This window comes from Trachinotus anak, unplaced genomic scaffold, assembly GCF_046630095.1.
Source record: "Trachinotus anak isolate AG129_WGS33_773 ecotype Australia unplaced genomic scaffold, CSIRO_AGI_Tana_v1 ptg000026l, whole genome shotgun sequence".
NCBI lineage: Eukaryota > Metazoa > Chordata > Actinopteri > Carangiformes > Carangidae > Trachinotus > Trachinotus anak.
This window is the reverse complement of record NW_027273877.1, coordinates 8,896,849-8,909,100: the sequence shown is the minus strand read 5'-3', so window position 1 is coordinate 8,909,100 and position 12,252 is coordinate 8,896,849. Positions and strand designations below refer to the sequence as shown.

Sequence of the window (12,252 nt, the reverse complement as noted above, 5' to 3'; positions counted from 1 at the left end):
ACTGTGACTGCTCCCTCTGCTTCCTGTCACTGCATCGCAACATGTTTCACTCCAGCTGAATCCTTTTAATGTGAAGCAGCAGCTGCAGGAAATGTTGGGTTTGCATTAGCAGTAACTTCATCCAGCTCTGGGAGCTCTGATATAGGCAGTTTGAATCGTGTGCAACAATGGTGGAATCTGCCACTAATGAAAACCACTGAATTAAGAGGTAATTACAGAAAGTAAATGCATTGAATTTAATACACTAAATGCCCATTGCAGAAAAAAATGGTACTGAAAATCAGGATTATAACTTCATTAATATCCTGTTGTAAGTAATCATAATTTTCACACGTCACTAATACATCTCAAGGTTTGAATGTGTCTCAGTATGTAACTGCATTTGAAATTAGGAACCAGTAATAATCAAAGTTAATTAAACTTTTCATTAATAGCAGTTAGAGTTTAGCTACATGATCCAGTTCTCCTGCAGGTATCATTAAAGTTTAATCCTCCTGCTCTGTCTTCAGGTGTACCAGCTGCTACAGTCCCAACAGGACGCCGCTGTCCAGATCTCAAAGCAGCAGTGTTGGCAGGACACGCTCATGCGGCTGTATCTGCGGGGTGAAGGGTCCTTACCGCTGCGGAGCGCTGACACTGTCAGCACCTGCAGCCTGGACCTGAGCCGGCCCGGAGGCAGCAGCACTAACCGCCTGGAGCTGCCGTTGGAGAGGCGAGCGCGGGCGGGCAGCGCTGGCCGTCTGGACCGGCTAGAAGACGACCGGCTCAGCATAGGCGACACGCGCTCTGTGGACAGCCTGGAGAACGGCGACGTCATCTCGCTGCTGGACACGCCGTCTTCCTCTGCCTCCACTGAACCACAGCTCCATGTCAAGCCCTGGGTTGTGGGGAAATCAGGCGGCCTGACGCTGGATCTCTCCCACCTGCAGGCCTACGAGGGCGCAGAGAGCGGCAGCCAAACACCCGGGAGCATGCCCAGCACTCCATCGCCACTGGAGGCCTCAAAGCCTTTCCCAGGAGGCTCTGGGGATCGAGATGCAACTTCCTCCCTGACTGAAGACAGCTTCCTCTTCAGTGACAACATCTCACTGGGGGAATCCTTCAACAATACCGAGGTGAGATCACATCTGGTGTTTTGACCGGATCAGATCATTTTCAGATCCGTTTCATCTTATCTGATATAACTGAAGAGGAAGAGTTTGTCATCACAGTGTTGTTTACAGTCATAATTTATTAAGGTTGGAAATATTCTGTTTTATTTATTGTTACTGACAAATCCCATTTAAGAAAAACCCAAAACCAACTGCTAGTTAGTTAATCTCTCAGTTCTTCATGATGTTCCTACCCTGTCTGCTGCACTTTCTAGTGAAGACATAAATCTTATAATCTTTTGTTTTAAAAGGCTCATTAGTTTTAGCAAACGTTACTCAGACAGGAGTAAATAGTGCATTTCTTTGGGACTATTTTCAGCTGCACATTTAGTGCTCTACTCAGTATTTACAGCAGCAAGACAGGATCATCTGAAAATAAACTACAGTGTGTGCTCATCGAGTGTCATCCACTTAAACAGTGTGGCTCACTGATGTGTTTTTAATAGTTTTCACTTTTTTTTTTCTTGGTTGTCAAAGGAATTTCAGAGGAGTAATATCAGCTCCAGTAAATCCTAAAATAGTTTCTATAAAACCCTCAGCAGAGAGCAGGTTATATATGTTAGTCTGTATCCGGAGGACGTCTTAACAGCAAGAGCTCCTGACTCAGTGAGTGAAATGTCACAGCCACCTCAGGGAGCTCAGCTCTGACTTTCATCTAATGCGCTTGTTTCGTCATTTCACTGTGCCACTGCAGGGCAGAGGTGGAAGACAGACAACCTGTCTCCTCCCACAGCAGGAAGCTGTCAGTCACAGCATCATGTATTATCAGCGCTGGTTTTAGGAATTTGTCAAAATTTCTTGATCCGGCTGAGAGTACATATGTTTGTATATGTCCCATCATCCACATCATGAAAGAGCAGTTTATTATATATTAAGAGACGTTAAAGGGGGATCAAACTGAAAGTGAGTACTCAGAGTATCCACTCACACAGTAGATCACTTTAAGATTGTCCTTTTTTTCTTTGCTACATCCTGTTACTGCTGCTGTTGTTGACCAGAAGAATCAATAGTTTAATTAAATTTAATCTGTTCTAATGATAACCCTGGCTTTTCTCTTCTTCTGTCTCTTTGGTGTGTGTCACCCCCTAGCGGGCAGAGGAGGAGCTGTGCAGCATGCTGCTAGAGATAGTGCTGTGTGTGATGTGGCGAGGCGTGGAAGGTTCAGATGATTCGGCGTGGCTGGAGCGCGGCCAGGTCTTCTCAGCTCTCACCAAACTGGGAACTGCCAACGAGCTGCTGCTTCCTGTAGACCAAATCAAACTCAGGTCGGCCCCCGGGCACTGATGGACGGGGTCGGGGAAGGAAAGCTTCTTCTGATTCCATCTAATGTTCTGTGTTCGCTCTTTTTTTCTGCAGTCTAATGGAACGCATGCTGGAATGGGCGGTGAGCGATAATCGCGAGGCATCAGCCGCCACGCTGCCCCAACACACGGAGAACGCAGTGAGGTTGCTTCACATGGTACAAGACTTCCTGCAGGCGGAGGGCCTGGTCAATCCGGCGCTGTGGACGGAGAAGGTGCTGGAGGAGACTGTGACGCTGATGGACAGCCTCATGGTGTGGTACTCTGCTGGCACCCAGTGGTTCCAGCTCTCCCAGGTTGGACTGCGACTGCTGCTGGGCTTCATGGCGCAGGAGGATCCTGAGGTAAAACTTTTTTTTTTTTATCAACCATTTCTTCCATTTTCATACTATTGCATGTGTATTTCTTAGTAAAAAAGCAAGTCCATGCATGAAGAATACTAAATCACCTGTGTCCCAGGTGTGTGCAATGGCTACTGCCAAGCTCAATGGCATCCTGCAGACCAAGGAGGTGTCCAGCCAGGACGAGGCCTGCTACCTGCTAGGGAAGGTGGAGGGCATCCTGCGACGCTCCATGCAGGAGCAAACGGAGGAGACCTACTCTTTCTTGGTTCCTCTGCTGCGAACGCTGCTCTCCAAAGTCCACCGCCTCCTCTACATGGAGCTGCACCTGCCCCAGCTCCCTGACACCAATGGCAGCCCGTCCTTCTTCGAGGACTTCCAGCTGTACTGCAAGTCACCTGAGTGGCGCGTCTACCTCGACAAATATGTACGAGATCGAGATATACAGTTACTGTTTGTTTTAGGTTTTTTAAATTAATATTTTACTAAAAATGTGATGGAAATGTTGTGATTTTTCTCCAGATTATTCCGTATATGAAGCAGTATGAAATTGAAACGTTCAGCCAGGGGCATGAGACTATGGCTCTGTACTGGAAGGAGTGCTACGAGGCCTTCATGGTCAGCCTGCATAAGAGAGAGAGGGAGAGGGGCGAGAGCAAGATCCGCTTCCAGGTTAGTTTGACCAGTAATAAACAGAAAATGATTGAAGCCTATTTTGTGTGATGTTCATTTGGTCCAAATCTTCTCTCTCTTCTTTTATCCATCAGGAGCAGTTTGTGGAGCCTTTTTCACGCCGAGGCCGCCAGGAGAACCTACGCTACAACAGCATGCTGAAGCAGCAGCACAGCCAGAACAGCGCCACCCTCAGGCAGTGGAAGGCAGCACGGCGGGGGCTGGTGTGTGAGAGGGGGCCCTGGGCTGACAGGTGCTGATATTATCTTCTCTTAACTTTTCGGCATGTCTTGCCTTTTTCTACAGTATTATTGCAAATCCTTTCAACTTACTCTCAATCTCAATTTACAACAACTGCAGCAGCAGTGGTAGGAAAACAAAAACAAATATAAATATGTTTATAGATATAATTGATATAATTTTTTGTTTTGTAATTATTTCCAACAGGCAGCAGGATGAGATGCACTGGAGGGTGTCCAGTGCTGAGAACTTCTCCCGCATGAGGTTGAAGCTCGTCCGTAATTACAACTTCGACCCTCACCGAGAGGCCAGCGCCCTGAGAGACAACCTAGGTAAGACAACACTGCATCTTCCCTGTAGAAAATCTGACCGAAGCAGCCTGACAGAGTTTCACTATCTCTGAAAAGAAATGGCTCTCCATTGCAGCAAAATGTTCCTACTCCACTGATAAACTATCTGGATAAGTGTGTGTACAGTGTATCATGTATCATGAGCACACTCATCCAGCCTGCCCTTGATAAACAGATTAAAAAGGACTGACCTTGAAAATCCCCTTTAAGCTGAAGTTGTGTCCTGCCCCCCATGAGGATGATGATCCACTCTGCTCTGGATGAATCTTTTATCTCATTTTTATTTTTTATTTGATATTAGTGTTTCAAATTGAACAGTTCGTAGATCAGTCTAGAGTATTGTTTAACTCATTGGTGTCTTTCTTTGTCGAAAGCACTATACACTTATATGTAGTAGTGTATATTCATCACATTGGTCTTAAATCTAATAATATTCTTTTTTCTATTACACAATGTTGGAACAAAGTCACACAAATATCTTGTCTTTGAAAATGGCATATTATGGCATATATCACACCTGCATTTTGATAGGTTAGATTAAATGTATATGCAGGTGCAAAAATACCAAAAATATATTTTAAACATCTGTAGTTACAACACTGAGGGTTATTATAAACCTCATCATCTCACTCCTGAAGATCTATGTCCTGAAATGTAATGTATTCCAGATAAAAACCTCCATGGATGTCATAACTCACATTAGAAATCCATGTTGGCTGCCAACATTATTTGCCATTGTGATACAGATTCTGTAGCAAATTGAACACAGTGCAGGATGTCTTCTTTTGAGCATTGCTCTTGAATCATATGCGTTTTTCAGTTCAGTATAACTTATATTTCCCCAACTCGCCACATACCAAAAAATGCAGTCTGTTTACTTTCACATTTCAAGTGATTTTCTATGAAACATTTCGACTTGGTCATGATTTTCAGCTTTAAAACAAGTGAGCGAGTTTGCCTCTGGAGTTTTCAGGAAGTCTGCACTTTGCCGTGTTCACTCACTTAAAATTTATAGCGAACAAACAGGAGCCAGCAGGAGTTTTGCGAGTGCTGAAATGACCCACCGAGTGCCAGATTCAATATAAGTTGATAAAAGTCTGCATTACACTGGCCAGTAACTTTGTGAAATGATGGCAATGAAATAGTTCAAACAATCTTTGGTCTTTGTACACTCTGAAACTTTGTGCCTGAGGTCCATCGTGTACCCTGTGATAAAACAAAGCAAAGTATCCACTTCCTCTGCTGCCTCATTGATTCCAGAGGCTTTTGACAGGTCATAATCAGAGCAACTGTGTAAATCTTCTGTTCATGAAACAAAAACACTGCACTGAGCTGAAAGAAAATGCAGTGTGTTGTGCTCCTGGCACATGTTTTTTTGTAGTTAGCGTGTCAAGAAGATAATTTACAGCGCTGCCAGGTGATATTAACCGCTGCATCTCTCTGGATGGCCTCCTTTCAGTTTTTAATCCCCACCTGTCTCTCCTGCTGCTCTCAGGCGTCCATCAGCAGCGTGTAAACCCAGAGTCTCTGCTGCTGGAGGCTGTGAAGCAGGTCAAAGTCAGCGACCTGGAAGATGACATCCTGGAGCTGCCGGAGGACGATCCTGCTGCCGCCAACAACCAGTCAGTCACCAAATAGTTCACACAAAACTAAGCCAACAATGATTAATATGTTTTGTACCAGTCTTCAGCTTCCCTCTTTTTCCTGCAGGGTTGAAGCAGAGGAGGCAGGTCAGAAGGAGAAGCTGGTGCTGTGGGAGGACTGTGAGCTGGTGACGGTGGTGGACGTGGTGCCCGGCCGCCTGGAGCTCACCACCCAGCACATCTACTTCTACGACAGCAGCCAGGAGAAAGAGGAAGGTGAGGGCAGTCGGAGAGGTGGATGAGACAACATGGGAGAAACATCATGAAACTTTTACATCTACTGGGGCAACCCGATAGCTGAATGGTTAGGGCGTGTACCACACAAGCACACAAGCTGCGAGCAGATGAGTCTGTGGTTCGACTCCTGGCTGACTGGACTCTTTGCCGCATGTCAGTTATTTTTTGGCCCTTTTTTGCCTTTATTTTGAAAGCCACGGTGATCGAGAAACAGGAAATTCAGGGAAAGAGAGTGCATGACATGCAGCAATGGGCCACAGGTCAGACTCAAACCCAGGCTGCTGTGGTTAGGACTAAGCCTTAATGGTACGTGCTCTAGCCAACCCCCCAAAAAATAACTGGGGGGGGACAACTTTTACATCTACTGACTATCTGCTTGTTTCCTGAAGGAGTGGGACATGACTTCAAGTGGCCCCTCTCTCAGATCCGAGAGGTCCACCTGCGACGATATAACCTGCGTCGCTCTGCTCTGGAGATCTTCCTCATCGACCAGACGAATTACTTCCTCAACTTCAAGAAGGAGGTAATGAGCCACAAGCAAAACTAGATAATATTAGTTGAGGAAACTTTGTTCCACTCTGGTGTTTTGAATAGTAGTAAGCTAATTTCTGCCACTCACAACATCTTGTTCAAACAGGCGAGGAACAAGGTCTACAGCCGCATGTTGCTGCTGCGATCCCTCAGCCTTTATGGAACCCGCTCACCGCAGGAGCTGCTCAAAGCCTCCGGACTCACACAGGTCAGGAGACAGTGATGTATAGATCTCATTATCAGTTACACAGATCAAACAGTCTCAGAACACATATAAGTTAATGAAACATATGGCTCCAGTGAGTCGGAGTTCACTAGAAAATGATTTGTGACTCTTGTAAATCATCTGCCTTCGTCTCTTTTTGGACAATATGTTGTTGTTATAATAAAATTCAGAGTACAGTCAGACCACGCCATCTGGTCGTGAGGCAGCGGCTCTGGCAGCTGTAATCCTGTACACACTGTGTGTACATTTTTTTATGATTTTGTTTATTTATTTATCTGAATGAGGGAATGTGGTGCCTGTTTAATGCTGACTTTTACTGCACCTTTCTCTGGGATCTTCAATATAGTATATAATAATATATTGTAGCCTATTAATCAGCTGGATGATGTTGTTTTTCTGGCCTGTTGGTTGGTCTTTGAAATGCATGACGCTAATCAGAGTTTTATGGTGATGTTGTGTCATAACTTCAGTCCTAAAGACATGAGTCTCTCTCTCTCTCTCTCTCGCTCGCTTGCTCACTTACTGATGAGCAGACATTTGTGAGTATGTGGGAAAGTTAAAGGTAGCCTACAAACAGACAGGTGGTTCTTGCACTTACTGAAATATAATCCTGCCAGCGCCATTGTTTTGAGGCATATTATTAAAAAAAATTAAGGTTTGCTCCATCCAGAAGTACCTTTTTAGTTTAGAAAGTTGTGGCATCCAGAAAGTCTGCCATTTTTCATGAAAAAAATTATTTAATTTTTCATTATTTCAAATCCAATATGGCCTCCCATACTCTTGTTTTTAAGTATTAATAGGGTGTGTGAGGGAGATTCTGCCTTTGCCTCATGGTTGAATGGGATCACTCTTTAAAGAGAGTAACCAGAGGAGTGATTCCCATCAGCTTGTGGACCAGACAGTTTCCACACTGGTTTTCTGAAACACGTTGAAATATAAACTGATGAACTCCTCTCTCTGTGCACAAACTCTTTTGCGTCTCTCCATCACACAGAAATGGGTCAACCGGGAGATTTCCAACTTTGACTACCTGATGCAACTGAACACGATCGCAGGCAGAACGTACAACAACCTGGCTCAGTACCCAGTGGTGCGTCTGTCACTGAACACGTGACTATGTAGCTGTGGTGACTGTGTGAGTGTGAACGTTTGAGCTAATTTGTTGTTGTGCGTTTGTTGCCAGTTTCCCTGGATTCTAGCCGACTACACTTCAGAGGAGCTGGACCTGTCTGATCCTCGGGTGTTCAGGGACCTGTCAAAGCCGGTGGCCGTTCTTAATGAACGCAACGCCAAGGCAGTCAGAGAGAAGTGCGTCTCATCCGTCCATATTTCGATTCTTATGTTGGAAATGAAAATTTGTTAGCAGCTAGAGTTACTCCTCAATTCACCTATTGAATTTGTCCATCAGGTATGAAAGCTTCGAGGACCCGACAGGCACCATTGACAGGTTCCATTATGGCACCCACTACTCAAACGCTGCTGGGGTGATGCACTACCTGATCAGAGTGGAGCCCTTCACCTCCCTGCACATCCAGCTGCAGAGCGGACGGTAAGGAGGCCGGTCCACCAGGCTGCACCACAGCTGCTCCTCCTCCTCTTTCTCTCATTTATCTTCACTCTTGTAGTCATAGCAACCAGTTGAAGGTCTCTGCACACAGCTGCTACTTCTAGTGTTGATTAAAGACGCTCCGTCATGTCATCCGGCCTTCGCTCAGGTTCGACTGCGCCGACCGCCAGTTCCACTCCATCCCAGCGACATGGCAGACCCTCATGGACAACCCCAATGACGTCAAGGAGCTCATCCCAGAGTTCTTCTACTTCCCAGAATTCCTAGAGAACCAAAATGGTGAGGGTTGGATCAAATCCTTTTCAAATCATTTCACATATTATATCAATAAATCAGCCACTTCTATTGAAGTTGTGATACAGGATTTATTAGACAAAAGCTTTCAGCTAAATATATGATCATCACATTTTATATAATCATATTATATAATATAATAATGATATTATTAGACATTAGATTTACATTGGAGGCAAAGGAATGTGATTACAAGTAAAATTATTGGGAAAGAGCAGAAACAACTGGAGCTTATATGCAGGTAAAACAGACAGTTGTGTCTGATCCTGTTCATCTCCTTTTTAAATAACTCACAAAACTGTCCTCAGGATGACACTGTCGAGCCGCAACAGCAACCAAAAACCAAAAACAGAAAGTTATATCAATACAATAATTTTTGTTGAACTCGTAAGCATCATTCAGACTGGATTTGTTATTGTTGTCTGTACTGTGCGTGTTATGTTAATTTATTATTGTATTTATTGTTTGTGAGTTTCACTGATGCATTTTCACCAGCCTGTGAAGCCAAAAGCAAATTTTAACATGGACAGTAAAGATCATTATTATTATTATTTTTTTATTTTTTTTATTTTATTTTTTATTATTACCAGATATAGACATCCAGACATATATAATGAATATGCGGTTTGTTTAAATACCTGTTTTTGTAGAATGAATCAAGAGTAAATAGGTGGAGTTTTCACTGTGTTTCAGTTACATGACAATTTCTAAAACTTAATGCTTTAGCCTTTTGGAGAGAATATAATCAGTGGCACAGAGCCCAGTAGCTTTTGTAGAATGGTCATAAATATGAATCAATCAAACTTTATTTGTATAGCCCTTTTCATACAGGTTAGTGCAGCTCTAAGTGCTTCACAGATGACTCATGGATGTTATGAATTCATTCTCTTCACTGTGGCTCTCTCTCTTTCTGTTTCCTCATCCTTTGTTCCTGTTGTCACCCAGGCTTCGATCTGGGTCGCCTGCAGATCTCCAAAGAACGAGTGAATGATGTTGTTCTCCCCAAATGGGCCAAGTCCCCGGAGGACTTCATCTACAAGCACCGCAAAGCCCTGGTGAGATGCAGTTTGAGTTGTGCTGCTGTAGTCTGACATCGCTGCTCTGGGATCGTTCTCACAAGATATTTTGCAAAAATAAATAGTAAAATATTGAATTACCAGTGGCCAGCTCACACTCACCTTAACATCAGTGCAGAGTGGCCAGAAAGCAGAAGAGTGTCTGGACTGAAAAACTGACAAGCTTATGCTTTACCTTTGATGCATCAGGTATCTGGAGATTCGTCATACATGTCGACCACATGTCACCATCAGTATCCAAATTTAAATTTTACATATAGTCTGTATCCACCTGCAGATGCAGATGAGCTCATAGTAGATAATGCCTTTGTATTATGGCTGAGTTACAACCTGTGTGTTTTTCTAACAGGAGTCAGAATTTGTATCAGCGCACCTTCATGAGTGGATCGATCTGATCTTTGGTTACAAGCAGAGGGGCCCTGCAGCGGTGGAGGCCCTCAACGTCTTCTACTACTGCACATACGAGGGTAAAGCATCCACAGCAGCTCTCATGCTCTCATGTCACATGGTTTTATTCTTTCCTCCGCCCCGCCCCCCCACTATTTCTGTCATATGCAGACATATGTATGTGCAAACATGTATTTATTTAGTAACAACAGTAAAATACAAACTGTGCTCGTTTGTATTTAAAGGAAGATGAATGATTGCTAATTTTTTACCTGTACTCTGAGTTCAGAGACTCCTTGTTGAGACATGGAAGTGCAAGCATTGTGCACCAGTGCAGGTTAAACCACTGCCTTTGTGAAGTGTAAGTGTAGCATTGTGGTGCTGCAGGTGCGGTGGACCTGGACGCCATCACTGATGAGAAGGAGCGGAAAGCTCTGGAAGGCATGATCAGCAACTTCGGACAGACGCCGTGCCAGTTACTGAAGGTGAAGACGTGAATCGTACATGATACATAATACATGAAAATTCAGGTAATGAAGCTCTGTAGCTGTGTTTGTAGTTTTGATTGAGACTGTTGTATATGTGTGTGTGTGTGTGTGTGTGTGTGTGTGTAGGAGCCCCATCCGGTGCGTCTGTCTCAGGAGGAAGTGGAGAAGAGGAAAGCTCAGCTGGACTCGTGTCCTCTCAGCATGTTCGAACACCTCAGTAACCTCAAGTCCTTCTTCGTTGAGGTTCGAATGCTCGACTGCTCACGTACTCATGAATGGAAATCAGTGTTTTCTTATTTTATCAAAGCAGACGACAAAACATCAGTCAGGAATAATTTAACTAAGATCGTTTCTGTGCATTTTAAGTTTGATTTCAAATCTCTGCCTTCTTGTTGCAGGGCATCAGTGACAACGTGCCACTGGTTAAGGCTGTGGTGCCAAAGAATCAGTCCCATTCCTTCATCACCCAAGGGAGCCCCGACACTATGGTGAGCCATGATAATAATAAAGAGTTGTTTCATGCATTTTCTACTGTTTTAAATTGTAAAAATGAAAGTGATGAATGAAGGTTAGACAATAGATGTTGACGTCGTGGTGGTGTTTGCGCCGTCCCCAGGTGACAGTGAGTCAGAACTGCCTGGTTGGGACCCATGGGTGGCTGCCTTACAACAAGAATATCTCCAACTACTTCACCTTCATTAAGGACCCCACTGTGTCCAACACCAAGTGAGAACATATACAACACATTAACAGTAAACAGCTCTGTGGTGCCTGCAGCAAAAATACTGCAACGTCGCCTTAAATTTCTTTCTAAGCTCTCCCACCATCTGCTCTCCCCATCTTCACCCAGGACCCATCGTTTTCTGTCAGGACCCTTCGCCCCCGGCGTAGAGGTGACAGCAGGGCTGTTTGTGGTCTCCCATGATGGCAAGTTGCTCTTCAGCGGTGGCCACTGGGACAACAGCCTCCGGGTGACCTCCCTGGTCAAAGGGAAGACTGTGGGACAGCACATCCGACACATGGGTAATGAAAAGTCTGAAACAGGCCAGCTATGATACGTTCATCTAAATAAGTACGGTCTTTAAGTTCCAGCAGGTGATGTGCTTAATATTGGTATCATTTAAAATAATTAGCCCCTCTCCTCATCCTGTTTCTGAGTTGAAAGGTCAAGACAGGGATGTGGCTCTTTTGATGTGTTTGCAAACTTAAAACATCAATTTGATTGAAAAAGTAACAACTGATAAAAAAAAGTTTCAGTAAAGTTCTCATGTATGTGTCCATGTGTATATTTTCACACCCTGTAATAATCTGTGTTTTTGTTTGTCTCTCCTCCAGACATTGTGACCTGTTTGTCAACAGACCACTGCGGCATCCACCTGATCTCCGGCTCCAGAGACACAACCTGCATGGTTTGGCAGGTCCTGCAGCAGGTTAGGACACCTACGTCTCACTGCCAGCCAAAGAGACATATCGAAATAGTTTTTTAAAATGCATTACCGACTGTTAAGCTGTAAAACTTTCTAGAGAGAGATCAGCTTGTTCTGATGTCTAATCATGCTGTACCTGCAGGGTGGAGCTCCTGTGGGTCTCCATCCCAAACCAGTTCAGGTGTTGTATGGACACACTGACGAGGTGGTCAGCGTCAGTATCAGCACGGAGCTGGACATGGCTGTGTCGGGATCACGGGTGAGAGCACTTAACACACACTCCTGAACAACTGATTGTTTGTCTCTCGTTATGTTTTGTCT

At 44.4% G+C, this 12,252-nt stretch overlaps 1 protein-coding gene across 3 annotated transcripts in view; it reads left to right on the top strand.

Moving 5' to 3' along the window:
* The window catches only part of nbeal1 (neurobeachin-like 1), a 49,509-nt gene that overhangs the window by 31,735 nt on the left and 5,522 nt on the right, over nucleotides 1-12,252 (top strand). For all 3 annotated transcript variants that reach the window (XM_071464679.1, XM_071464680.1, XM_071464678.1), the window contains 24 exons: nucleotides 510-1,115; nucleotides 2,241-2,416; nucleotides 2,508-2,796; nucleotides 2,912-3,220; nucleotides 3,316-3,465; nucleotides 3,561-3,718; nucleotides 3,913-4,037; nucleotides 5,551-5,677; nucleotides 5,766-5,914; nucleotides 6,325-6,458; nucleotides 6,573-6,674; nucleotides 7,687-7,782; nucleotides 7,876-8,000; nucleotides 8,101-8,241; nucleotides 8,408-8,538; nucleotides 9,499-9,608; nucleotides 9,979-10,096; nucleotides 10,404-10,501; nucleotides 10,631-10,747; nucleotides 10,903-10,992; nucleotides 11,121-11,230; nucleotides 11,355-11,527; nucleotides 11,840-11,934; nucleotides 12,074-12,190. In XM_071464679.1, the coding sequence (XP_071320780.1) occupies nucleotides 510-1,115; nucleotides 2,241-2,416; nucleotides 2,508-2,796; nucleotides 2,912-3,220; nucleotides 3,316-3,465; nucleotides 3,561-3,718; nucleotides 3,913-4,037; nucleotides 5,551-5,677; nucleotides 5,766-5,914; nucleotides 6,325-6,458; nucleotides 6,573-6,674; nucleotides 7,687-7,782; nucleotides 7,876-8,000; nucleotides 8,101-8,241; nucleotides 8,408-8,538; nucleotides 9,499-9,608; nucleotides 9,979-10,096; nucleotides 10,404-10,501; nucleotides 10,631-10,747; nucleotides 10,903-10,992; nucleotides 11,121-11,230; nucleotides 11,355-11,527; nucleotides 11,840-11,934; nucleotides 12,074-12,190 (3,846 nt within the window). The remainder of the gene's footprint in view (nucleotides 1-509; nucleotides 1,116-2,240; nucleotides 2,417-2,507; nucleotides 2,797-2,911; nucleotides 3,221-3,315; nucleotides 3,466-3,560; nucleotides 3,719-3,912; nucleotides 4,038-5,550; nucleotides 5,678-5,765; nucleotides 5,915-6,324; nucleotides 6,459-6,572; nucleotides 6,675-7,686; nucleotides 7,783-7,875; nucleotides 8,001-8,100; nucleotides 8,242-8,407; nucleotides 8,539-9,498; nucleotides 9,609-9,978; nucleotides 10,097-10,403; nucleotides 10,502-10,630; nucleotides 10,748-10,902; nucleotides 10,993-11,120; nucleotides 11,231-11,354; nucleotides 11,528-11,839; nucleotides 11,935-12,073; nucleotides 12,191-12,252) is intronic.